The 27,343-nt window shown below is 29.7% G+C and overlaps 2 protein-coding genes across 3 annotated transcripts; both read left to right on the forward strand.

Moving 5' to 3' along the window:
• The first annotated feature begins 5,885 nt into the window (after window positions 1-5,885).
• LOC111274479 (plastidic ATP/ADP-transporter) lies at window positions 5,886-10,227 on the forward strand. Its single transcript, XM_022859155.2, has 5 exons — window positions 5,886-6,799; window positions 8,108-8,362; window positions 8,928-9,071; window positions 9,173-9,520; window positions 9,609-10,227. Exons 1-5 carry the CDS (start codon window positions 6,047-6,049, stop codon window positions 9,966-9,968), a joined length of 1,860 nt encoding a protein of 619 aa, XP_022714890.2. The 5' UTR covers window positions 5,886-6,046; the 3' UTR covers window positions 9,969-10,227.
• Window positions 10,228-10,726: 499 nt separating this feature from the next.
• LOC111274480 (coleoptile phototropism protein 1-like) lies at window positions 10,727-13,830 on the forward strand. 2 transcript variants are annotated; one of them, XM_089755036.1, is made up of 3 exons: window positions 10,727-11,422; window positions 11,586-12,410; window positions 13,077-13,830. In XM_089755036.1, the coding sequence occupies exons 2-3, from the start codon at window positions 11,676-11,678 to the stop codon at window positions 13,617-13,619; spliced, it is 1,278 nt and encodes a 425-aa protein (XP_089611162.1). In that variant the 5' UTR covers window positions 10,727-11,422; window positions 11,586-11,675; the 3' UTR covers window positions 13,620-13,830. The 2 variants fall into 2 exon arrangements, with proteins under 2 accessions (XP_089611162.1, XP_022714891.2); XM_022859156.2 differs by having other exon boundaries at window positions 10,727-12,410.
• Window positions 13,831-27,343: the final 13,513 nt, after the last annotated feature.

Below are 27,343 nucleotides of genomic sequence, written 5' to 3' on the forward strand. Positions count from 1 at the left end.
TTGGCATTAAAATATTATGTCAAGTTTTGTAAGAAAAAAATTTGTTGTAAGCTAATCATCTAAACATTTAGTCAAGTGGTTTTTTAAAAAAAAAAAAAAATTAGTGAGGTGGTTGATTCATTATGTTTTATTTTTTTTTCAATCATCAAAGATTATAATTCTAATTTTCCTTTTCTTAAAAAGAAAAAAAAATCATGGCAGCTACTAGCCTACAACTACTATTTACTATTTCTCACGTGGAGATTTTTTTATAAAAACCTATTTATTAAAAAATTAAAAAATAATAAAATTAAAATAATTGTTTTAAAATATTGAAAAATTTTAAATTATAAGTAGTAAAATTTAATTTATTAAATTAATTATTTTTAGTTCATATCCGTTTTTTAAAATAATTTGATAAATTTCATTCATACATAAAATATTTAATCTGCCTTTGAATTCTTACCTTTTATGTTTATCTTATTGGAAAAACATTACGCCTATATATTATATATAATTAGCTTTTAATTATGGGATGATTGGTGTGATACTTGGATTTAAGGAAAAGCCTAAAATATTCATCAAGGGTTGGGCTTCGCTTCAAATCCACCGAAAGGCCCATTTGGCTAAGTGCTCGGCAGTTACCCAAAACCATTGTGGTTGGGATAGTACCTTTTGCCTTTGAAGTTTGAACCCAAGTGACCCATTTACCCCATCCTATCCCCCCCCTCCCCACAATGCATGCTAAAAAATTATAGTTCTAGTCACTAGTTTCATTACTTAACCATGCTCAAATAAAAGGAGAAAAAAAAGTACATGTTCATTAATATAGGGTTTAGTTTGGTAAACAGAAAAAAGGTAAGTTAACAAATGATATATATATTTTAAATCATATATTGAAGTTGAATGGTGATGATGCAACTCAATTGAGATTTTAAGCTCCATGGTAGGGGCATATAACCAAGTGGTGAATCTGAATCATTTTCTCTTTATGGCAAAGCCAATTTGCTACCAAATTCCCTCCCCTTAAGTAACACAAAACTTAATCTTTTTTCGAACCATACCCCCAACCATAATCTTTGTGAAAATATCAATTCAAAGATACATGGTCGAATCAAGTCATGTCCCATGTAGCTGCACGTACAAACAAAATGAACAAATGATGGTAGAACCCCACAAGAAAAGACATGGCAAAATCTTTGAAGGTCTTGTGGGCCAAAAAGTACTGGCGCTGAAAGGTAGCCCAAGCCCTTTTAATTATGAGAATAGAGAGAGACAACAACAAAACCTGACGTGTAGCAACAAAATACCGTTTCTGTCCTGTATCACTTACGTGTATTTGGGCATCGTGGTCTCAAATGATATTTGACTTTGCCATCTCTTCCTTACCATTTTTTTTTTGACCACGTGGATTGAGAAGCATCGCTCGCGGAATCCATCGCAAGATTTCACATTTCAGAATGGTTTTGGACCCTTCATGTCAACATTTAACCTCAAATCCTGAACGGTAGAACCACCATACAGAGGTTTTTGATTGATTTTAAGTATTATTGTTTTTTATATTAGTCTTTCATTCATCAATTGATTACCGTGTGGTCAAATTTGTTTAGCATAAGCTTGAAACACCCCTCACCTATTATTAAAAAAAATAAAATTGTTCAGCTTAAATGGATTCACCGCAAGCTGTTTGTGAACCCTTGAGGCAAGTTGTTGGCAGATTTGGAAATAAAAATTTTAGCTCCAAAATTGAGAGTTTATAAGTACATATAATGCACGGAATAAATTATTTTAATTAATAAAAATATGTTAATTCAAAGTTCAATTTAATTAATTTCTTCAAATATTCATAAAATATGATATTTAACAAATTAAGAATCCTTTTGTTATTAAAAAGCAATAGAGATGTTCATTATTTATTTTATATCTAAATTGATTTATGTACAATAAAATTAATTTATGAAATAAAAAACTCTTCACTACTAAAAATAATTAAATAGTTATAGAAATGTTAACTATTTCATGATTTCGTGTTAAGATGATTAATGCAATTTTTTTTTTTTGCATTAAAGAGGATCTTCTTTTCAAATTGGAGATTGATTTTCCATTTATCAGAAAAACACCTTTAGTTGACTTTTTTTTTTTTTTTTTTTATCGTGTTGAATTAGAATTTGGCATTTAATTTTGACCAACGGCTTGACACATTGACAACAAATAACAAAGGGCCGCGGTGGGCGTCACAGTCATCAGTCACCTTTAAGCAACCAATTTATAGCTTTAGGACGGCAGCGTCCGTGACTGCAACAGCTTTAGGTCTGGCGACTGGGACTGGTAGCGTTGTTCGCAGTTTTTAAATAAAATTTTAAATATAATATGATAATATATAAAAATAATATAATTTAAAATTTTAATAAAATAAAAATTTTATATTTTTATATCATATAAATTATAATATATAATTATAATATATAACATGATATAAATATATAAATTATTAATATTTTATAAAAGGATTATTACATAAATGATCATGTTCACATTTTGTTCCCATCACCGTCCACCTTAACGTGAAGATCCTTTTGCGATTTGAACTTTACTTCTTCTTTGAAGGTTCATTCACGTGTTTCATATTTATACGCAATTAGAAACTTAAATAAATAAACCCTTTTCAATAATAGTGAGGACTCAAGTTCAGTCAATTTCTATTTCCGAGTTATTCGGAGATCTAATCCTCCTTTACTTTAGGTCCAGGCAATGAAAATCAGCCACAATGATTTCTTAAAAAAAAAGAAAAGAAAAAATCAGCCGCAATTACTAGGAAATCAAAATTGCACCAAATGTAATAATTTTTTTAGCTGCTACATTTATATATTTGTTTAGTCAAATTGTCTCATTTTATTTGTCTGTGTTTAATTTGGATCATGAATGAAAAAAATTTTTTATCGCTTCATTATATTGTTATAAAATTAGATCCTCTCACAAGTTATGTTAAACTTAAATCATAAATAATTTAATGGATTCAAACTTAGCAAAACATTAGTCTAATGGGTTCAAAAAAGTGGTCATTCCAATTACCAAGCCAGGGATTGAAACAAATTGTGTTGGACCAATTTTCTCACATTCCACTTGCAATTTTAACCCAACTGAAAGTAAGAGAAGTTTCCCAAAGGCCTGAGGAAACATGGCGCTCACCGTCCTAGTTACCAAATAAAAAGCTTTAAATTCATTGGGACGTTGGGTCCTAGCAAATCGAGATGTTCCCACAAAATTATGGACTGTTGTGCTTCGGAACTTTGAGTGGGACAACGAAGCCGCGCCTTGTGAAAACTGTCATTTCATATGTTTGTTCCACACTTGAAACATTGCATCCAGGGAACGGTCCCTGGCCATCTTTCTTGCAGACGTGCACAATATCTACTCTGCCACCAAATGAATTTTACTATATGAAATCTATTGTAAGAGATCTCTTTTATACAAAAAATTCCAATTTGGTCTATGCATCAATAGATTGCTATTGTATTATAAAATTTAGACAAATGTATTTTTTAACTGATAGTTTTAGTAAAACTAATGACATGATGATACACGTATTTATATTATATTATTATTATTATTATTCTAATACTTAAAATATTATATTAAAAATATTTTGCATTTAATATATTATTTCCATCAAATTTTAAAAAGACAATGCAATTAGTAATTGCTTATTTCATTATTTAAATACCACCTCAGACATATCACTAAACATTTTTGATAAATTTCTAATATATTTTCTCCTTTTTTTTTTTTTTAACTTTCTAAGGTACTTTGAAGAATTCCCATCTCTTGAAAGAGAAGAAAGAAATAAATAAATAAAAAATTCAAAACTGAGATTTAAAGCATGTAATTACTTCGACTAGGAGGTATTAATTTACATATTACATGCTTTAATTCCGTATTGGAAAACTATTAAAAGGTTCCTTTGTTTTGTTTTTTAGTAAAAAAAATGGGATTTTGTTTTGTTGTTTATTCCTAGGAAGAAGCATTTAGGCTGCAAGCCACTTGTTTTGACCTGGGAAATTTTGGTCTGAACGAATCAATGTCTTCATTTTGAACTATGAAGCTTACAAGAAAGGCATACCTACATTACCCATGTTTGATTTTTTTTTTTTTTTGGAGAAATAAGGCTTTTGATGAAGACTGAAGTCAAGTATTCCATAAAAAGGTTATTTGACCATACAATATTAATCCACCAAAAAAATTATTGGTGGCTGCTTGTTTAGGTAAGCTCGTGAATGTTAATTGTTAAGGACACAGCCAAGATTCATCGAAGACGCACCAAAAAAAAAAAAAAAGCCAGTAATTACTATTAAAATATTTATTACTTCATAAATGGAGCCCACCATTCTCAAATGAACATTATTCAACGTCAGGTTTTTTTTTTTAAATTCAAATAAATAATTGTATGCAATATGTAATAAACGTTTGATTTTATAATAGGATTACTGGCATAATTTAAATTAAGAAGACATATTAATTTAAAATAATAATAATTATATATATTTTTGTATGTCGCAATTTGGCTCCATTGCTTATTTGTATTATTACTATGAATTAAAAGTGAAAGATTATGAACCATTTCATACAAAATTTCTTGTCTCTGCGTCTGTGACTAATCTCAATCTTACGACAAACAATATTGCCAGTTCAATTTCAATTGGCTTCTTTCATAGTTTGGAGACAGGGCATTTGAAATTGTATCCTACCATGATTTTTTTTAAGAAACATCAGCTGAGTGAATATCAAGTTATAATTATAACTACTATTTTAGATTGAATTTAAACTAAAAACTTTTAATTTTATCATTAAAATTTAAAAATTTTATTGATGTAGTGCGTCAAGTATATTGAATAATAGTATTACTATGTTGTTGGTCAGTAATTTTTTTATGTATATTAATAATTATTTAATTATAACTATAATTTTTACTTATATATGTAATTTTTTAAAAAATTACAACATTGTTTTGATTTTGTCAACACTATCAGTTTCTATATATATTTTTTAGTTCTTGCAATTATCCTTTTTTTTTTTTATAAAACTAAATTTAGACAAAGGAAAGAAAGGTTGATAATCCATGTGATTTATATCCCTTAACTTATGGGTTTAAGTTCTAAACCTCTTGTCTCCTTTAAAAGAGGAAGCAATACCATTTCAAAGCTAAAATCGTTGGCAATGATTTAGGATTCTGCAAGGACCTAGAGAAAATCAAGGGCTTTTTGACCAATAAATATATCAAATATTCAAATATAGATACATTGAAAATAATATAAGAAATTCCAAATATTTAAAACCATAGATTATACAAAGAGGTTTGTTGCGAAAACTTTCATCACTAAAGATGGAGAATTTACCTCCTTACACCGTGATTTTCTTTACCTTTAGATGTGACCTCAACTGGTCCACGCCAAACAAAAGCAATAGAAAAAAAGTGGAAAACATCTCCAATTCCCAAATACCCAAATTAATATTTTCATTCAAAATGGCAAGTTGATTGAGGAATTCTTGGCTTTGGTTTGGGTGAGATTGTAATTGTGTTGGGATACTTTCTCTTCCCTTGACTGTATCCAGCCCTCCCTTCACTTTCCCCGCTTTTACAGTTTTTTTGGTTTTATATTTTCACAGTTTGTCATAAATCAGTGAATCACTCCCATCTGTCTCTCGTAATCTGCAAAATTTGTCTTCTTATTAACGGCCCTGCCAGTCCTTTAACCTCTTCTTAAAGACCCATATGAAAAAAATCTCTCTTGGTAAACTTAAAATGGTTCTAAATTCTTGAGCTTTGATTAAAAAAGTTTTGGTTTTTTCTGAGGGTTTGGTTTTATGTTCATTTGATATAAAAGGGGTATTTTTTTCGTACCCATTTCGTTCTTTGGGAAAACAAGCTTCTCTAGGCTTCCTGCCAGCTACCTTATCTCTCTATCTTCCTTCCTTTTTTTTCTCTGCTTCTCTATTATGTTCTAAAAAAATTCAAGGCTTTTTTGGGGATTTGATTTCACAATTCTTTTGAAGGAACCTTAAGAGAGACATGGCAGCTGTTTTACAAACCAGAGGGCTTCTTTCATTGCCACCAAATCCGACCAGAGTCAGAAGCCTTTTGAACCCATCACAAGGCTTAAAGCAGAGGCTTTTTGCTTCAAAATCCTTAGGCCCTAATGGGTTATCTCTATCTTATAAAAGAGTTACAAGCGTTGTTGCAAAACCAAATGGTTTGTCCCCAAGAGGGAAAAACTTTATTTGCAAGGCTGAGGCTGCTGCTGCAGCTGATGGACAGCCTTTGTTTGGTGAACCTCAGACGCCAAAGTTATTGGGTATAGATCTTGTGACTCTCAAGAAGATTGTCCCACTTGGGTTAATGTTCTTTTGTATCCTTTTCAATTACACAATCCTTAGGGATACAAAGGATGTCTTGGTTGTGACAGCTAAAGGAAGCAGTGCAGAAATTATACCATTTTTAAAGACGTGGGTTAATTTGCCTATGGCTGTTGGGTTCATGTTGTTATACACAAAGCTGGCTAATGTCTTATCAAAGAAGGCTCTTTTCTACACTGTTATTGTTCCTTTTATAGCCTTTTTTGGTGCATTTGGATTCCTCTTGTATCCTCTCAGCAATTACATCCACCCTGAAGCACTTGCTGATAAGCTTCTTGCAGTTCTTGGACCTAGATTTCTTGGTCCTCTCGCAATTTTGAGGATTTGGAGTTTCTGTCTGTTCTATGTCATGGCTGAACTTTGGGGCAGTGTGGTTATTTCCGTTCTATTTTGGGGGTTTGCCAATCAGGTGATTTATACTGTCTTATGAGATTGAATCATGGAAGTGATTTTTCTGCATGATTGCATAAGCATGTTGGTTTTTATGTATTTTGATTCTTGTGTCAGAAATTAGTGCTTTTAATTAAAATTTGTAAATCTGATATGTTGGGAATATTCTTTTTTTTTTTTTTTGTTTCCCTTAAGAAGCAGATCTTAAGCTGGATATTACTTGTAACTCCTATCCCGTAAGCCGGGTAATTTGAACTTGTTAGATTATCTAGTCTCGGTCATCAAGTTCTCTTTTTCTGTTCTATTGGCTAATGCTTTTGCCAATATGACTGCATATGTAGGCATCAGCTAGATTTGAAATTGTTGTTTATAATTGCTTGTGTTCTTCATCTATAGGTAACCACAAGCGATAGATTTTTCTCGCTTTCCATTTTTCAAAACTAGTTAGCCTGTCCAATGGAATGTTTGCATCAATGGTTTTGCTTCTTTACATTAGTTCTGATTACTTTTTATTTGTACATCATCAATGTTCTAAAAGTTGTTTCATGAATGCCATTATGCTATTTAATTTTTGCTTACTGATTCAGACAAGAAAAGGTGATCTAAATGTTTTGCTTGTATAGTTGGGCATTGGTTATAAAAAGAGATTATGGACAATAAGCATGCTTATTTTATTCAGACAAAGTTGTGGACATTGAAGTTCATGCTCCTTTGTATTCCGTATTGAAATTCATGTTCTTTCTCCATTTTCTAGCATGTTGCTTTCTTAGGAAATTTTCTCTCTGTTTGATCTTTCAATGAAAAAAAAAAAGTATGGATTCGAAACTTATTCCATCTTTGATTTAAAAATTCTACTTGCTGGACCATTCTTTGTTTGCTAATACTGGTGATCAAACTTATAGGGAGCTGAAAAAGAAAGTTCCAGAGATACATGAGAGAAATAAGAAACTTATCTCAGCTGAAATTTCATATATCCTCTATTTGAGTTGTAATTCTTGGTTGACATAATCTCTCTTCCACCATTTCTGGGTGTATGTGTGAAGCAAAAGAGAAATGATAAAAAGAAGATAATTGACTACTATGAAAAATATAAACTTTCAATATCTTATTTGAATTTGCACTGTGTTTGTTCATTTATACAGATTTCAAGCAAGCTGGATTCTGGCATTTGCTTTGCATTTTTAATTGGAATTTATTACTTGTATTTTCGGTGCTTTCGTTCGGGGCATTTTCTCTAGTTTTTCTGCATTAGTTGCATCTTTGATATCTTCACCCAATTTTGAGAATTAAAGCTGTATTTACCTACTGTTGCATTTTTCTTGTGCAGATAACTACTGTAGAGGAAGCAAAAAGATTCTATCCTCTGTTTGGGCTTGGAGCTAATATTGCCCTCATTTTCTCTGGTCGAACTGTTAAGTACTTTTCTAATTTGAGGAAAAATCTGGGTCCTGGAGTTGATGGTTGGGCCATCTCCTTAAAGGGAATGATGAGCATTGTGGTGCTGATGGGACTTGCTATCTGTTTCCTTTACTGGTGGGTGAATAAGTTTGTACCTCTTCCCACACGTAGCAAGAAGAAGAAGGTAATTCATTGTCAAGCTACTCTTCATGTTTATCATATTTGTTTTCATAGATTCTTAGGCTCCAGGATCTGCTTATTTGGTTTTAAATGTTTATTTGTTTCAAGTCTACAACTGATAGTAAAATCTTATGAGTTGTTGAGATATTATGAGTAAAAAAAAAAAAAAAAAACTTTTCATTAAGTGTCCTGTGATTGCTATTAAATTGTGAGTGAAAGAGTTACTTTTCATAATTCAGTCACTTTCAGTCATTCCATTGTATTTGTTATGGACCATGGTACCAATTACCCTTTTTTCTTAACATTGCACATAAGTTCTTAACATGTGGCAGAGAAGCTAGATTTGCTTTTGACTGCACGAATAGCTCTTCCATTATGCTGGGAAAAAGTTTGCAGCTTATTCTAGAATTGTTCTACATCTATTGTTTTGGATAATTTGTATCTGCACTTGTATCATTTCACAAATAGGAGAGTTCTTCATGCATATATTGTGTTTGCATGCAGAGTGAAGTTGTGAGGTCAAAACATAAATGAAGCCATTTTTCATTTTGTTGTCAATCTGTTTGCAGGAAAAGCCTAAAATGGGAACAATGGAGAGCTTGAAATTCTTGGTGTCTTCAAGGTACATTAGGGATCTTGCTACTTTGGTGGTTGCTTATGGTATTAGCATCAACCTTGTTGAAGTTACCTGGAAATCGAAGCTCAAAGCTCAGGTAAAATTATATGGTTATTTTTCTGCTTCTATATTTATTTGCTTTTTTTTTTTTTTACCTAAACTGGCTCAGTAAGTAATGATTCTCTCTCCATATTGCAGTTCCCAAGCCCGAATGAATACTCCTCCTTCATGGGTGACTTCTCAACTGCCACTGGAATAGCGACATTTACTATGATGCTACTAAGTCAATTTATATTCGACAAATACGGATGGGGAGTTGCAGCTGGAATTACTCCCACTGTCCTGCTTCTGACTGGAGTTGGTTTCTTCTCCTTGATATTAGCTGGTGATCCACTTGGTCCGGCTCTTGCAAAGTTTGGTATGACTCCTCTTCTTGCAGCTGTATATGTGGGTGCCATGCAAAACATTTTCAGCAAGAGTGCAAAGTACAGTTTATTTGATCCTTGCAAAGAAATGGCATATATTCCTCTGGATGAGGACACCAAGGTTTGGAATCTTTACTCACAATTTGAACTTCCAAAATTTTGTGTAACTTCTGGTCATTTACTTAGGACCTATTTGATACTATGTATAGGTTAAAGGGAAGGCAGCCATTGATGTTGTCTGCAATCCACTGGGGAAGTCAGGGGGTGCTCTGATTCAGCAGTTTATGATCTTGACCTTTGGATCACTTGCGAATTCAACCCCATACCTTGGAGGTATACTTATGGTGATTGTTCTTGCATGGCTAGCAGCAGCCAAGTCTTTGGATACCCAATTCACAGCATTGCGCAAGGAAGAAGAACTTGAGAAGGAGATGGAAAGAGCAGCTGTTAAGATCCCAGTTGTGTCTGAAAGTGGAAACGGCTCTCTTGCAAGTGGTTCATCACTAAACCCGGCAGCAGGTGACTCGACCGGAAGTGCATCTCAAACATCAACTCCAAGCAGCATCTAGAAAATAATTCTTCCATTTGTTGTGGAACAGGAAGAATAAGAAGCTGAAAAGAAGCAATGCTAGGTGAATGTTGGCTCTAGAATTTACTTCTATTTATAGAAAGAATAATAGCTAAAAGCTAAAATGCTTCTTTTGACCTTTGTTTTTTTATTTTTAACTCTCATCTTTTCCTCATGTTGAGCTTATTGTTTGTTTAGTTACTGTATCCTGTAGAATTGCATTTGGAATCACATCAAGCAAAACCCTTTTTTGATCTAAATTCTTTATGAATATTGCTTATTAAAATTGTTTATATATGGTACATGCATAAAAACGCTTCCATTTCACATCTTTGAAATGGAAAGCCCAACTCAGCAACTCTTCTTATCTTCAAATATGTGTCCCGTATTTTATGGTTTCATGAGCTTTATCCGGGAAAGGCCGGTGTGGTTGGCGTCAGCAACGTCACAAATGCAGGATTTAGGCCCAAGATTTATTTGTTAGGCCCAGACGGTACTGCTGACGGAAGGCTGAGAGAAGTTACACACATTGGTATTTTTTTTTTTAAAAGAAAGCAGCATCCTATTACATAAGAAATTTTTTTTTGATTCGATCCTAAACTCAAATGTTTTATTTAAGATTTCCTTACCACTAAGCTAAAAAATCAAAAGACTATGCTCATTGGCATTGCTTTACAGTTTTCGACTACTCGAGAATCAACCTGGAAAAAACTAAGGTTCACGTGTTCTCTGTGGCAATACAAAAGTATACAAAGCTTAGGTCGTTGTCTTATATATGTCTCATCATATGTACATTTCTGAGCAAAAGGTTCTTTGCTTTTGGTCCTCCCCTTGACTTTATATAGGCTGCTTAATCATTCTGATTAGGAAATATATAATGACCCAATGGATTCTCTGATTCTCATGATATTCCAAGTGAAAATTTTATTTACAGCTGTACCTTTCCTCACAATCATGATCATCACCAAATATCCAACTTTAAGGATTTGTCAGAAAAATCTGTCAGGTCTCTCATCCACTACTGAAAACAAAATCTCCTATTAATTCGGGGCTTTTGGTTTTCTAATTAGTTGGACAAATTGCTCAATTCTATGCTTTACATTGGGATGACAGCGAGGTAGAAAGTAGGAAGGTTCGGATTTTGTATAGGCTTTGATGTCATGTAGAGCGCGTGGCGATCCAGCTGCAACCCAAAACACCATGGAAGAGAGAGGGAGAGATATCAGTTTCAAGTCACTTTCACTGTAACGTGGTGATCATAATTAACTTTGTTTTCCTCATGCTGAACCAGGGAATAAGTTCGTGTGGTGTCACTAAATGGAATATTTTAGCATTTAAAGGAACTTGTCTTCACTCTCTCCCTCTCTCAGCCATCTTCACCTTCACCTCAGCCTCCCAACGGCTGGAGATAGAAAACCCTCGATCTCAATCCTCAAATATCACTTTTCCCATCAGGTACAATTCTTTTTCCCCAAAAAGACCAGTGTTATCTATTGCTTTTTCCTCTCCAACCGACAAAAGTTTCAAGGGTATTTTAGTCAGTTTTCCTGGCATATTCTACTCAAGGCCATGTTGCGTAGGACCCATTACTGTCCACGTTTGCTTTTATCTTCCACAGGTAAATCTAAAATGAAATTCTTCTCAAATTACATCGCTGCATAAAGGTACTGCTTCCCCTCAATTCTCTCTTGTGTGTACTGTTAAAGCCATGACGAAGAAGCTGGCCTTGCAAGATTCTATCACATTTCCTGGAAAACCAACCCAATCCACAGCTGAATGCTGGTTTGACGATGCATGTATCCTGGATATGGACTACTTTGTCAAGACCATCTCAGGCATTAAGGCCAAGGGGGTCCGTCCTGACTTAATAGGCTCAATCATAGCGCATTATGCATCAAAATGGCTACCTGACCTATCCAGCGATGACGCCGGAAAGGGTCCTACGAATTTTGAAGAGTCATCACCGGAGACTGTTACAGCTTCATGGATGAAAAAGAGATTCTTTGTTGAAACCTTGGTGGGAATTCTGCCTCCTGAGAGAGATTCCATTCATTGCAACTTCCTTTTACGCCTTCTTCGGACAGCCAACATGGTCGGCGTAGAGCCTACCTATAGGGCTGAGCTCGAGAAAAGGATTTCTTGGCAGCTTGACCAAGCTTCACTGAAAGAGCTCATGATTCCGTCGTTTAGTCACACTTGTGGCACTCTGTTAGATGTCGAGCTTGTTACAAGGTTGGTTAAGAGATTTGCTAGCCTGGATGAAGGAGCTAGAAGTGGTGTTGCTTTGGTTAAAGTAGCCAAGCTTGTGGATTGCTACTTAGCAGAAGCAGCCCTGGATACCAATTTGAGTTTGGATGAGTTTATTGCACTTGCTGGAGCTCTTCCTGGCCATGCCCGTGCCATGGATGATGGCCTCTACCGTGCCATTGACACTTATATGAAAGTAAGTTCATATTATTTCCAATTCTGATATCTATTTTAGTCCCAGCTGTTGATTGGTCCAAAACACAATTTAAATCAGTAAATTTCGACTGCTTAATTAAATTATCCATAGTTCAAAAACATCATAGGAGTTGAGGATTCAAAGCATATTTGTGACAAACGTTTATGATTTTGGTATATCTAGCTACCAGAAATTAGGGAGGAATTAGGGGGAGCGAATTGGACAAGAAAAAGATTAGGGACAGAATAAGGCCATATGGGCCCCTAGAAAGATAGAGGTTGTTGATGAGTAGTCACCAGCAAAAGATTCCTCAACAGAATTTTAAGTGTTAGGTGACCAAGGTTCTATAATTACATGGATGACCTTTATCTTTAGTGGAAACCTACCATGGCTTTGAGTTGGATTTTCTGTTGTTTAGTTCTGTAATCTCGTGAAAGCTAATGTGTAATGCAAAACATTTCCAACTTTGGACTGTTTTGGCATGCAATTTAGGGGCTACAATTCATGATGAAACCTTGTCTTGTCTTACCAACTACACCGTCTTAAGTGTCAATTTGGGGTTTATGTTATTCATACATCTTCATTAAAATAACTAGTCATGCTAATTACTTGCCCTGTCATATTTTTTTCAACTATTTGAATTAAGAAGACATTACATTGTTTCAGGCACACCCTGGTGTCTCAAAGCAAGATAGGAAGGTTCTTTGCAGATTAATAGACAGCCGAAAACTCTCACCGGAAGCATCCCTCCACGCAGCTCAAAATGAACGTTTACCTGTTCGAGCTGTAATTCAAGTGTTATTCTCGGAACAATCCAAGCTCAACCGACATGTAGATTGGAGTGGTTCGTTTAGTGGAACAAGGAGTCCGAACCCGGGACTCGAACCCCCAGCTCGCTGCCTGTCTAAACGTGAAATGAACGCTCAACAAATGGAGATAAAGAAGCTAAAAGAAGACCTGCTCAAGGTCCAAAGCCAATGCCTTGCCTTGCAAATGCAAATGGAGAAAATAATGGATAAGAAGAAAGGGTTTTTCAGGTGGAGGAAGCTTGGAATCATGCCTTCGTTTAAGAGTAGCGTGAGCGTTTTTGAGAAGATTGAAGAAGAAGGAGAAGGAGATGTTAGTTTTGGCAGGCAAACACCCATGGATATGAAAGCAAAGCTTGTTCGAGGTAGGACTCCTCCCAAGTGGAGAAAATCCATGTCTTGAAAAAGAAGTAGAACTCCAAATTAATTTGCTGTTGCATTTGATGCTGTTATATATACATATATATATATATATATGTATATATATGTTATTTTGTATGTTTGTTTTTGTCTTTGTATTATTCTAATAAGGTATGAAATAATGTAATAATTTGTACTATAATGTGTTTCTTGTCCAATATATAAAAAAGCTATCCTTGGGATAATATTAACAACACCAGCCTACAATAAGACGATATGTTGATAAAGTTTTAAAATTTTAATTTTAGTAATTTAGTTTCAATTTCTAACAATTTTAAATAATAATAAAAAGTTAATAACACCATTGGTCTTATATATATATAGTAATTTTGCAATTGAAATCCTATATTTCTAAACATTACATACTGAATTCTAAAAATATTTAGGATTTTATAGTAGATGTACATTCGTTATAATTATCCACGGCGGAAATATTGATGTCTTATATTAATTACTCTATCATTAACGCAGAATCTCTTATAATTAAGCCCGTGAAAATTTTAATTTTGATTTTTCTTTAGTGCAGATCAAATACAAAGCTAATCGCACCAATTTTAGGCTTTGTTGAAACATTTGAGAAGAAAAGGTTCATTAATTTTTAATTTTTTTTAAATTTTTATATATTATTTTAATATATTTAAATAATTTTAAATATAAAATAGTTAATTTTATTTTATAAAAATTTAAAATATGTATAAAAACTAATAAAAATATACAATTTGATTTTTTTTAATTCAAAATCCGATTTAAACTTAATATATATATATATTTAATATTTAAACTTAATAAGAATCAAATAAAAAATTTGATATGTTAAAATCAATTTTTGATTTTTTTTTAAATTTTTTATTCTAAATTTATCTGCATGTTTCTCTTAAATTTAAATCTATCACCTCGTTTTATAAATCAAAACTTTAATAAATTGGCCGTGCACATTTACAAAAAATTTTAACAATAATATTTATTATGTATTTTAGGTTGTTCCATGAAAGAGTACGGAAAAAAAAAGGTAAAAAGACAAAATGTGCCATATAAAAAGGGTTGCCTCATACGGGGAAGACAATTTGAAAAGATAAGAAACTCTATGTAGTTTGACTATCATCCAAAAGATAAAATAATTCTTTAAATGGCAGAAAAAATTAATTCATATTAATTAAAAATGATATTTTATCTTTATCAATTTGTTTCTTTTCACTTTCCATATAATTTTAACATATTTGCCTAATTTTTTTATTACCCTTATTTGTATTGTTAAGTCATCAAAAACGTTTTACTTAAAATTTAATCCAAAACCTAATTACATCATTTTAATAGCCTAATCACTTAGTTATTCTCTTGATATCTAATTATGTGAAATTATCAAACTAAAACCAAAACATCTTATTTATAAAGGTGAAACCCCTTATACCTTTACTAAACTCTTGATGTGGAATACAAGACAAACTCAAACTCTGACAACTTCACTTAACTTTGGATATGGATTATGAGATTCAAAGCAAACCCTAACAAATTCTTTTTTGACTTGAATCTTTAAACACTTTAATAGTATTTGTAAAGCTGACACGTTTGTCTTTCTTCTTTTCTTTTGTCATAAGAATCCCAGTAATTGAGTCTGAATCAAGCATGTACAAGTGATTTTTGACCTTATTTCCTTGTAAAATCACACTACTATTCTTGTACATTTTCAACCAATCATTACTATCATAATATGTGTACCTCTGAAAAATTAATTTACCCAAAGCAATTAAATTGTAGCTACAACTTAGTACATACCTTACATGATGAAACATCCTATCAACACCATTATGATATCTTAGGCGAACACTTCCAATGCCTTGAATTTGTACCATTTTATTGTTGATAATCACAATATCCCTATACTTTTTATTCTATTTTAACTTCACAAAGCAATTACTATCATTACAGACATGGACTATAGCAGCTGAATCTAAAACTCAACCTTTAACACCTTTCAAAGTCTGAATCTCATCCGCACAAGTCATCAAAATAACCTTATCATCATCAGACACAACAGTAATAGTATCACTCTTTCTTTCATTCGATTTCTTCTCATTATTTGACCTTTTGAAAATAGTCACATCTTTTCTTAACTTTTTGTAACGCACTTGGATATGTCTTTTTTCACCACAATAATAATATTTTATGTTATTGTAATCTCTATCTCTTGACTTGGATATCCTTCTTGATCTATTAATCTTTTTTTGAGTCCTCCCTCAATCAAAACCTTCTATAGCTAGTGTAGTCCCTCTAGGTGGTGAGTTCTGTGTTTTCATAAACCTTTTCGTTCTCACACAATAGAGTAGTCACATCATCCAACTTCAAAATAGACCATCCAACAATAAAGTCTGAACTAAAAGTTTATTGGACTTGGGCAAAGATGATAACAAAATTAAAGCCTTCTCTTCATTTTCTAACTCATCAACAGAATTTGTCAGCAATTGAGAAACCAACCTATCAAACTCATTCAAGTAATTATGAAGACTCGTACTTTTTTTTTTAATTTTCAAAGAATATAGATATATTTTCAAATATAATCTGTTAATTAATGACTTCAATGCATAAATACCTTTAAGTTTATCCCACAAACTCTTCGGAGTACTCTCAATCAATTTATTGTACTTTTTCTCTAGACCTAGCACCAATATAATAGTATTAATAGCTTTTTTTTTTTAATTCTATTAGAATTACTGTAAAATATTCTCTTAAGCTTACTACTTTTTAATACCTAATCAAACCCCTATTTTACTATTAGATCTTAAATTATACTTTGTCATAACATAAAATTACTCATTTTATCAAATAAAAGAATCTCAAACTTGAGCATAAGCATACTAGACATACTTTCTTCAGATACTTTGAAATACTTGCTTCATGATCTCTTGGGCCTACCTCTTCTTTCCACAAAACTCGCTCTAATACCATTTTTTGGGAAATTAGCACATACTCACACATAAAATAGCAAGCTCAAATCAAGAATAAGAACATACAAATATATTTGTTTCGATCTAATCTAAAATGACCTACTTTAAACTCAATTCACTAATAAATAAATCTTTACAACTACAAGATTTTTAGAATGAGAAAAGTCACCAAAAATTTTTTACTCAAAACTTAACTTCAAACCCAATTACACCTTTTTAACAGCCTACTCTCTTATTCTTTTAGTGTCTAATTATCTAAGATTATCAAATTAAAATTAAAATATCTTATTTATAAAGGTGAAACCCTTTATACTTTTACTAAATTCTCGATGTGAGATACAAAACAAACTCAAACTCTTATAACTTTATATAACTTTCGATATAAGATTATGAGATTCAAGGTAAAACCCAACATGTATACCAAGTAATTTTTATTGTGAAACTATATATTCTTATGCAAATTTCACATACTATTGTTTAAAATGTTTTATTTTTCATATAATAAAAATTTTCATTGAATATTGATCAAAATAAATACCATTCGCTATGATGATAACTTGTAGTAAAGAAATATGAAAAAAATGGAAAAATGCAAATAGACATATATAATAATATCAAATATAGTCCGAATTTAGTTTAAAAATAAATGCATGTATTTCATTATTCAAAAAATTGGATTCAAATTTTTGTGTTGAAATAATTACATATACATATTGTTATAACATATAGATCCCTAAAGCTATCGCTATACCTAACTTTAAGAGTCGTCACCAATATTTTTTTTGTCTAGATGAGATTGGTCATCTAACTAAATCTATCACATTTTAAAGAGAAGTCCCAAGGTTGACTTAAGTATCTTTAAAAGATAGATTCATGTTTATGAAACTAGAACTAGATTCAAAAGTACGATTACGTGTAAAAAAAGTTATAGCACTTATACATCGTCCATCCAAAAAATGGTACCAGCTTGATTTCGTGTTATCTAAAAACCTAAAAAAAACTTACCAAGTAATTTAACATCGAAAATTATCCCTAAATTACTCGAATATATTGGTAATAATTCAAGAATATCCCCTCACATTAAGAGTCTTCAAGGAGACTATTTGTCATGCTTTAAAGAGATTACGTTATCGGATTTATTTAATTTTTGTAAAAAAAAACTTTTATTTGTAATAATTAATATTTTTGTTAAAATCTTAATATTGAAAATATTTTCTAAATTTTTCAATATGTTTGTAAAATTTAGAAAGAATTTCTCACCTACGAATTTACATAGAGATTGATACTTACAAAGCTCTAAGTGATTTCATTATCAGATATTCAAAATCTAACTTTGTTAAAACTCTTTATTTTCATAAATATCCTCCAATATATTGGTAAGATTTTTCACTAAAAATTATCCTTCAATATGGTAGTAGGATTTTGTGAAAATTATTTCTTTTCTAAAAATTAATTTTTATATTTAAAAATCATAAGATCTTCTAATATGTTGATAAAACTTTATCCTAAAAATCAAATTGCCTTTTAATATATTAGTAAGGTTTTATTGAAAACTATTTTTTTCTTTTGAAATTTTTTTTTTTTTTTTTATAAAAAAAGTTAATAAGGTTCTCCAATATGTTGGTTAAACCTTATTTAAAAATTAAGTTGTCTTTCATTATGTTGGTAAGTTTTTTGTTTTATTAAAACAATTTATTAAAAATTTGAATCTTTTAATATGTTGGTAAGATTTTTTTATTTAGACATTTATTTTAAGAAAATTTTAACCCTTCAATATATTGGTAAGGTTGTTTTTATTTTATTTAAAAATAATTTTTTCTTTTAAAAAAAAATATTTACAAACAAATAAATACATAATTAGTCAAATAAATAAATAAATAGACAATTATGATAAAATTAAAAAATAACTGGAACTTAGGAAAAAAAAGTAAAAAGTAAAAAGTAAATACAAAAAATTGAGCCATAATTGATTTCAAAACACATAGGCCTTTGTAATTGTGTTTCTTCCCAACTTCTTTCGTCGACACAGAACTCTCAAAAGAAAATCTTAATTTTTTAAACTCAAAACACCAAAAAAGATTATAAATTTTTTTAAAATTTTTTTACTCTTTTTCTCTTGATTTTTCTAATTGATTCTTGATTGTCTCTAATTGGTCTTAATAGGGTCTTTTTATAGGTCTCTAATCCTAATTACAATAGGAAAAAAGAGTTTTTTTTGTTTAAATTTCCTAATCAACTTCAACATTAGATTTTTAATCCAAATCTATCCCTCAAACCAATTCTCGTTTACAGTCTTTTTTCAATTAAACACTTTTAATTCAACAACCCGATTAGAATTAAACTCTTTTCAAGTTTCAATAAGACAATTCTTTCCCCATTTTTTTTATTTTTTTTAATAATAATAACTCTAAACTAAATACAATACCAAAAATAAATAAATAAATTCAAAGCCTAATATTAAAATATAAATTGATCCAGGTTTAAATGGTGTGTCTACAGTTATCCCTCTTTACTCATTTTCTGTGAAACATAAATTGTACAAAGATATAGACACATATTATGTCTAGATTTGATGCAAAGAAAAAATCTAGAGATTTTTTTCTACAATAAAGATTCAAAATTTGCAATTGAAATTCAAGGATTCCTAACTTGAATCTCAAAGGTTCACAAGTAAATTCAAAAATTTTCAATTTGAATTTAAAGACTTGCAAAACATTTAAGGTTCTTTAAAAAATTCAAAGATCTGCAATTAAATTCAAAATTTCATAAAAAAATCAATGATGCGCAAGGATTTAAAGATTCGCAAGATTCAAGATTCATAAAAGATTCAAAGGTTTGTAAAAAATTTCAAGATTTGCAAAAGATTCCAAGATTTGCAAAAGATTCTTGCAAAGATTTGCAAAAGATTTCAAGATTTGCAAAAGATTCCAAGATTTGCAAGAGATTCTTGCAAAGATTACTAGTTTCGCAAAGGTTCTAAGATTCACAAAGAATTTCAAAAATTCATAATTCCAAAGATTCGCGAAGATTCATAAAGATTCTAAGATTTATAAAGAATTTCAAAGTTTAGCAATTGTAAAGATTCGTAAAAATTCAAGATTTATAATGATTTCAAAGATTCAAAGATTCACAAGTTATTCAAGATCATAAAAATTACAAAGAATTTTCAGTTTCGTAAAAATTTTTAGATTTGAAAGGATTAAAGATTCGCAAGAATTTTAGATTCGTAAGAATTTAAATTCGTAAGATTTCAATTTTGCAAGAATTTGATTCTCAAAATTTTAGATTCCCAAGAACTAAGATTCACAAAAATTTTTAGGTTCACAAATCATAAAGATTCGCAAGAACTTAGATTCGTATTTAAAAGATTCACATCCAACGTTTTATTTAGAGATTCACGAGAACTCAAACTCGCATCAAAATTACTAGGCTTACATCTAACATTTAAAGATTTACATTCTAAAATTCTAGAGATTCACACCAAAAGTTAAAGATTTTTATTTGAAAAATTTTAAGGATTCACTTCCAAGATTTCGAAGATTCTGATTAAAAAATTTTAGTGTTTCACATTCAATATTTCTTATTTAAAAACTTTAAGATTTCATCTAAAATTTCAAACCTTCTCATTCGAGTTTAAAGATTCACATTCGATAAATTTTAAAGTTTCACATCTAAATTCAAATGTTCTCATTCAAAAACTTTAGGAGTTCATATCTAAAATTTCAAAGCTTTTCATTTGAGTTCAAAGATTCACATTCGATAAATTTTAGAGTTTCACATCTAAATTCAAAGGTTCTCATTCAAAAACTTTAAGGGTTCGTATACATAATTTCAAAGCTCAAAGGTTCTCATTAAAAAACTTTAAGGGTTCGTATACATAATTTCAAAGCTTCTCATTCAAGTTTAAAAATTCATATTCAATAAATTTTAGAATTTTACGTCTAAATTGAAAGTTTTTTATTCAAAAAAATTTAGGGGTTCATATCCAAAATTTCAAAGTTTCTCATTCGAGTCAAAGATTTATATTTAATAAATTTTAGAGTTTCACATCTAAATTCAAAGGTTCTCATTTAAAACTTCTTAAAGATTCTAATTTAAAAGACAAAGATTCTCATTTAAAACTAAAAAATTAAGGTCATCATTCAAAGATTATCATTTAAAACTTTTTAAAATTTTCATTTAAAAGATAAATATTCTAATTCAAAACTCCTTAAAGATTCTCATTTAAAACTTCTTAAAGATTCTCATTTAAAACTCCTTAAATATTCTCATTTAAAAGACAAAAATTCTCATTCAAAACTCAAAGACAAAGATTCTTATTAAAAAATTCTCATTTAAAACTTCTTAAAAATTCTCATTATTTTTAACTTAAAAATACTTTTTTAAAAGGCTTCATAACTTTAAAATTCTAAATGTTTTCCTCATAAAATATTTTTTCATTTGAGGATTCCTAACCTTATCTTAAAAAGCTTTCCTCAAAAAGTTCAAAATTTCTTGTCATGAAAATTCTCAATTTTTCATCAAAGTCAAAATATTGTCTATAAAGAACGTCATGATAATGACGCAAATATTTTTTTAATGATGCAAATGTAATAGTCTAGATTTTCACAATAATGCAGATGTCTTACTCTAAACCATGATTCAAATGTTCACTGTATGATACAAATGCATGTCCAAACTAAATTTTTAAATATTCACCAAGTTATATACATGTATTGTGTAAACAATAATGCAAACATAATGCATGGAATGTATATGTCACTAACATTATTGTTATAAAATTCTAATTAATTATGGTAATATGGTTTTCAAGACTCCATTATCTCATATTTTCTTTTTTTTAGCTTTTCAGCACTAACAATTTTAGAACAAATTTCGTCAACTGATCCACATTATTTTCATCATTTGATCACAACTCATAGGTTATATCAACCAATCCATCACCATATTCATCACTTGGTCTCCCTATGTGTCCTTTCAAATCATATTTTCAGGCTTCTTCCATTTTTTTTTTTTTTGCCTTTATCTTCCTAGATTTCCTTTAAGTAAAATGTAGGAATCTTTTATGAACATTATCATTTTAATTCTTGACAAATATAATGCAATCATATATTTCTTTAATTTATTCAGGGAATACAAAAATGAAAAAGTGTAAGGTAAATTGAGAGAAAAATAATTAATATAAGAATGAGTCTAGTACAAAAATAAATGGGCAAATGAACAAATTCAAAGTATGTCACTGGGATAAGTATATGACTGGTATAACAATATTCAGACAATGAATATTCAGACAATATTTAATATTAATCCAGAATTCTTTTTCAAAAACTTATTTTATTAACTTTCGAAATCATTTTGAGCTCATCAAACTTTGCCCCAACTTTGGAGGATCTTTAGATATATTTGATCTTCTGTATATTTGATTGTCCATCCAACTTTCAACTCAAATATTTTTTTACCTAAATCACCCTTTTAGGTTTTCAATTTAAGTATTCATTTTCTCTTTTTTTTTTTTTTCATTTCTTTTCATTTTTTCACTTTTTTCATTTTTTCACTTTTTTCATTTTTTTATTTTTTTTATTTTTTATTTATTATTGATATCTCTCACACATTAATCTCTATAACACGAGAACATAGCACGATTCTATTACTCTATCACAAGTATGCCTTAGCTCAACATATGGTCATTAAATTCGAGCATTCGCATTCGATTAAAATGGACTATTAAGGGTTATAATGTAGGCTATGGTGGAGTCATGAAAGAAACAGATAAAATAGGCTCAAAACATATGTTTAAAAGGTTCAAATCAAAGAATCATTTTCTATCATGTGATGCAACTTGACATTTTGTCCCATTTCACATCATTTTACTACTTTTTTTCTTTTTTCATTTATCTTATTTCTTACAAAAAGATTCTCATTACTTTACCCAAACTCACTTGTGACATTCATTTTTTTTTTATAAATGATTTTTTTTTACTCTTTTTATTTGAAACCTTTTGTGATCTTTTGTTTCTTTCCTTTTTCAAGTAAGTTTTTCTTAAAATTTACCCCTCAGTATGAAGGGTGATACTTGGTTGAGGTTCGTTTAAAAAAAAATCATAATAGGCTTAAAAGAAGTAGCAATAGATAGTTTTATGAATGATAAAAGAAAGAATGATAATTTTTTTATCTCAAATATGAATTTTTTTTAAAAAATCATATATTGAACAAAAATAAACTCATGGATCATTATAAATGATCGCATATCTTCAAAATATATCTATTTTATATCTGTTAGTAGCTTACTTTTTTTGCTTGAATAGTCTTCATAAATTAATATGAATGAGTTTTTAAAATTAAATCCCAAAATTATTGTTATTATTGTTTAAACATTCATCATTTGGAATTTAAGAATGAGAATAAAAAGACATGAAAAAAAAACATGAAATAGTGGCTGGGATGAAAGAGAAAATGTAATGAAATACATCATACTTATTTTTTTATTAAAATAATAAAAATAAAATCTTATTACATAACAAAATTCTAACATTACTTTAAGAGAAATTCTAAAATGACACGCAACTTTTAATCAGCCTTAACATCCTTGTCATTCTCAAAATTATACCATTGTGTGATCAAAAGAAGGGTTTTTATTGACATCTAACCTTCCTAATTTGTTGAAGCTCACCGAGCTTTTTTCAATCAAAATTTGCATTTTGTGTTTGAAAGCAGGGCAAGTTTCAATAGAATGACCCATGTTCTCATTATGGTAATGATATATGATATTAGCATCATACCATTTGGGATAGAGTGACTTCAGTAATTCTAGAATAACTAAAGATACTAAGTCATTCTTAACTAGTTCTGAAAATATTTCAGTGTAAGTCATAGAGATAAGATCAATATGGGCTTTTTCTTAGTTATTATGAGATTTTCTTAAACCACTTGCTTGGTTGTTAGGCCTAGACCATATGCAAACTTTTAAAAGGCTGGTTGAAATATTGATGGGTAAGTTGGTTATGGATATTGATGGTAAAGGGCTTATACAATACTATTAACTATGGAATAGTAAATAGGATGAATAGGTGATGGATATAGAGCATAGCTTTTGAATTGTTGCGCATTGAAATTCATAGCTTGGGCTTCAATTTCTTTCTTTTTAGGCAATCTTCATTTCTTGATGGTTTTTTCTTGCTGAAGCTTGTCACTTTTGATAGCATTTTTAATAATTTCCCTTAAGATCACCATATCAGCGAAGTTTTTCATTGCACTCCCTATCATCTTTTTGTAGTAAAAAGATTTTAAAATACTTACAAAAAATACAGTAGTCTTTTTTTTAGTCAAATGTGGTTGAACTTGGGTAGCTATATCTCTCTACCTTTGAACATATTCCTTAAATGATTTAGTCACTTTTTTTTTCATATTTTATAAGGAAAGGCAATCAGAAGCTAGATCTTTTATATACTGATACTAACTGATGAAGTCATGGACTATTTTACTCCAAAAGTGAATGTAGATCCTATCTAATTGGACATACCATTTAGCAGTAGAGCTAGTAAGGTTATGAGTCGATAATGTTATCTTGAAATACGTGTATTAGTAGCATTTTATTATTAGCATAAGTAGCCATTTTTTGACAGTATATGGTAATGTAGGTTATTGGACACTTTATACCATCATATTTTTTAAACTTTGATACTTTGAACTTCAAAGGAATAATGACATCTGCGACTAAACAGAAACCAACATTATTCATGGAACCATAAAAACTAATTCTTTCCACTACTCGTAACATTTTTTTCAGCATATTTATCTTCTTGTTAGCTATTGAGTTCCCTAAGACTTGATTACTTTTGTTTTTAATATCTCTGTTTCTTTTAAACTATCTAGGTTGAGGACTTGGATTAGCTCTTCTACCTTCTCAGTAATGACATGATTTACATAACTTTGATAAGACTCTGGATTTGAAGTCGATGGCATTTCGAAGTATATATACCCTACAGGATATGTGAATTATTATAGTGGTACATCCTGTATGGACTGGGCTTGATACAGCCCATAACTAGGAGGATAAAAAGGATCAATAATATTTTATAATGGATGATTTTGTAGGCTGGTATCTTTTTCTATAGCTTTCCCTTTGTTTAACTTGTTTAGGGCTTTTAAAATTTTACTCAACTCCCTTTCAAGTTTTTCTTAGGCCTTTTTTATTTTTTCTAAACAATTTACATTTTTTTGTTCCATTTGCCTGGCTTGAGCTCTGATGTTGTACTGATAATGAATGGATTGAACTAGGTTTTTAGATGGTGGAGCAATCTTTAAACCTTATACCACAATTATAATGCTCATGTTACTAAATGGGTATACGTAGAAGCTTTTTTACCTAATTTTTTAAGAATCCTATATGCATGCATAAATAAATGCATTGATTTTTGACACAACAAATTATGATACATAAACACATGATTGTATGCACAACAATGTATGAATGGATAAATGAATGCATGTAATGATATTTGTCATATTATGATGCATGAATGAATACATATGTTAGTGATGCTAGATTAAAGTACAATATGTTAGTGATGCTAGATTAAAATGCAACAAACAATATACAACAACTTACCAATAAATAAAAGATAAACTAAAGCTAAAAAAGTTCACTTATATGTCATAACTAGGGTTACATTCTAATGATGGGTAGACATGACTCTAACCTAAGGTTGGCTTTTTATGTTCTACTACATGTGGTTCAGGTTAAATCTAAAGGTTGCCAAATTATTTCTCACATCATTGTCCATCATAAGCTAATAAGGCATTTCAATTTTCATCCATTATAGGTTACAAGCAAAAATGGTTCAATTTGATTGAGAGTGTTTCACTAGCCCAAACGAAAATATTAAATCTCACAAAAGTGTAGGTACTTTACTCTTTCATAAGAGACGAATCTCAGGTATAAAATTCATGTTATGCAGATGCAAGTGAATGACAGAGTATAGTATAATTAGAAACATATAAAACATTCAAAGAAAATTTCTTAATTTTAACTTAGGTTTTAGATAAAACAAGTTTACTAGCTTGACTCTCGGCATCCTCAGAGTTACCAAACTATCATAACGTATATATCTGTAGAGCTATCATAATACCTGACTTTAAAAGTCGCTATCAATTTTTTTTGTCTAGGTGCTATTGGCTATCTAACTAAATCTATCCCATTTTAAAAAAAAGTCCCAATCTTGACTTAGGTATCTCTAAAAAGAATATTCATATCTACAAAATCAGAACAAGATTCGAGAGTAGGGCTATGTGGAAGGAAAGTTATAGCACCCTCATATTACCCACCTAAAGTATGGTATCGGCTTAATTTCATGTTATTTAAAAGCCTAAAAAAACTTACCAAGTAATTTAATATCTAAAATTATCTTTAAATTACTCTAATATGTTGATAATAATTCAAGAACATTCTCTCACTTTAGGAGTATTCAAAGATACTATTTATCATACTTTGAAAAGACTCTATTATCGTATTCATTTAATTTTTGTAAAAAATTTTTTATTAATGATAATTGACATTTTTTTGACAATCTTGATATTAACAATCTTTTCTAAATTTTTTAATATGTTGATAAAATTTAGAAAGAATTTCTCACCTAGAAATTTACATAGAGATTGCTATTACAACGCTCTTAGTGATTTCATCATCGGAGATTTAAAATCCAACTTTGTTAAAAACTCTTTATTTCCATAAATATCTTCCAATATGTTGTAAGATTTTTTACTAAAACTTATTCTTTAATATGTTGGTAGGATTTTAAGAAAATTATTTCTTTTCTAAAAATTAATTTTTATATTTAAAAATCATAAATTTTTTCAATATATTAATAAAATCTTATCTTAAAAATTAAATTACCTTTTAATATGTTAGTAAGGTTTTATTGAAAACTATTTTTTTCTCTTAAAATTTGGTTTTTTTATAAAAAAAATAATAAGATTCTCTAATATGTTGGTAAAGCCTTATTTTAAAAATCAAATTACATTTCAATATATTAGTAAGGCTTTTATTTTATTAAAATAATTTATTAAAATTTTGAATCTTTTAATATGTGGGTAAGATTTTTTTATTTAAACATTTATTTTAAGAAAATTTGAACCCTACAATATGTTGGTAAAGTTCTTTTTATTTTATTTAAAAAATATTTTTCCTTTTTGCCTTTTTTTTAAAAAATATTTACAAATAAACAAATACATAAATAATCAAATAAATAAAATAAACAAATAAATAAATAGAGAATTATGATAAAATATAAAAATAACTAGAACTTAAGAAAAAAAAAATGAAAAGTAAATATCAAATATTGAGTCATAATTGATTCCAAAGCAAGTGAGCCTTTATAATTGTGTTTCTTCTCAACTTCTTTCTTCAATACAGAATTCTCAAAAGAAAATCTTAATTATTTAAACCCAAAACATCAGAAAAAATTATAAAAAAACTCTTAATTTTTTTTTTTTTTTTAACTTTTTCTTTCTTGATTATTGTGATTGATTTTTTATTGTCTCTAATTGATCTTAATAGAATCTTTTTATAGGCTTCTAATCTTAATTACAATAAGAAAATTAGTTTTTTTTTGTTGGAATCTCCTAATTAACTTTAACCTTGGATTTTTAATCTAAATCTATCTCTCAAACCAATTTTTTTTTTTTACAGTATTGTTTTAATTAAAAAACTTTCAATTTAACAAATAAACCCTATTTAAGTTTCAGTAATACAAATTTTTCTTTTTTT

This window comes from Durio zibethinus, chromosome 26 (assembly GCF_047325235.1).
Source record: "Durio zibethinus cultivar Kanyao isolate XHJ-2024 chromosome 26, ASM4732523v1, whole genome shotgun sequence".
In the NCBI taxonomy this organism is placed as follows: Eukaryota; Viridiplantae; Streptophyta; class Magnoliopsida; order Malvales; family Malvaceae; genus Durio; species Durio zibethinus.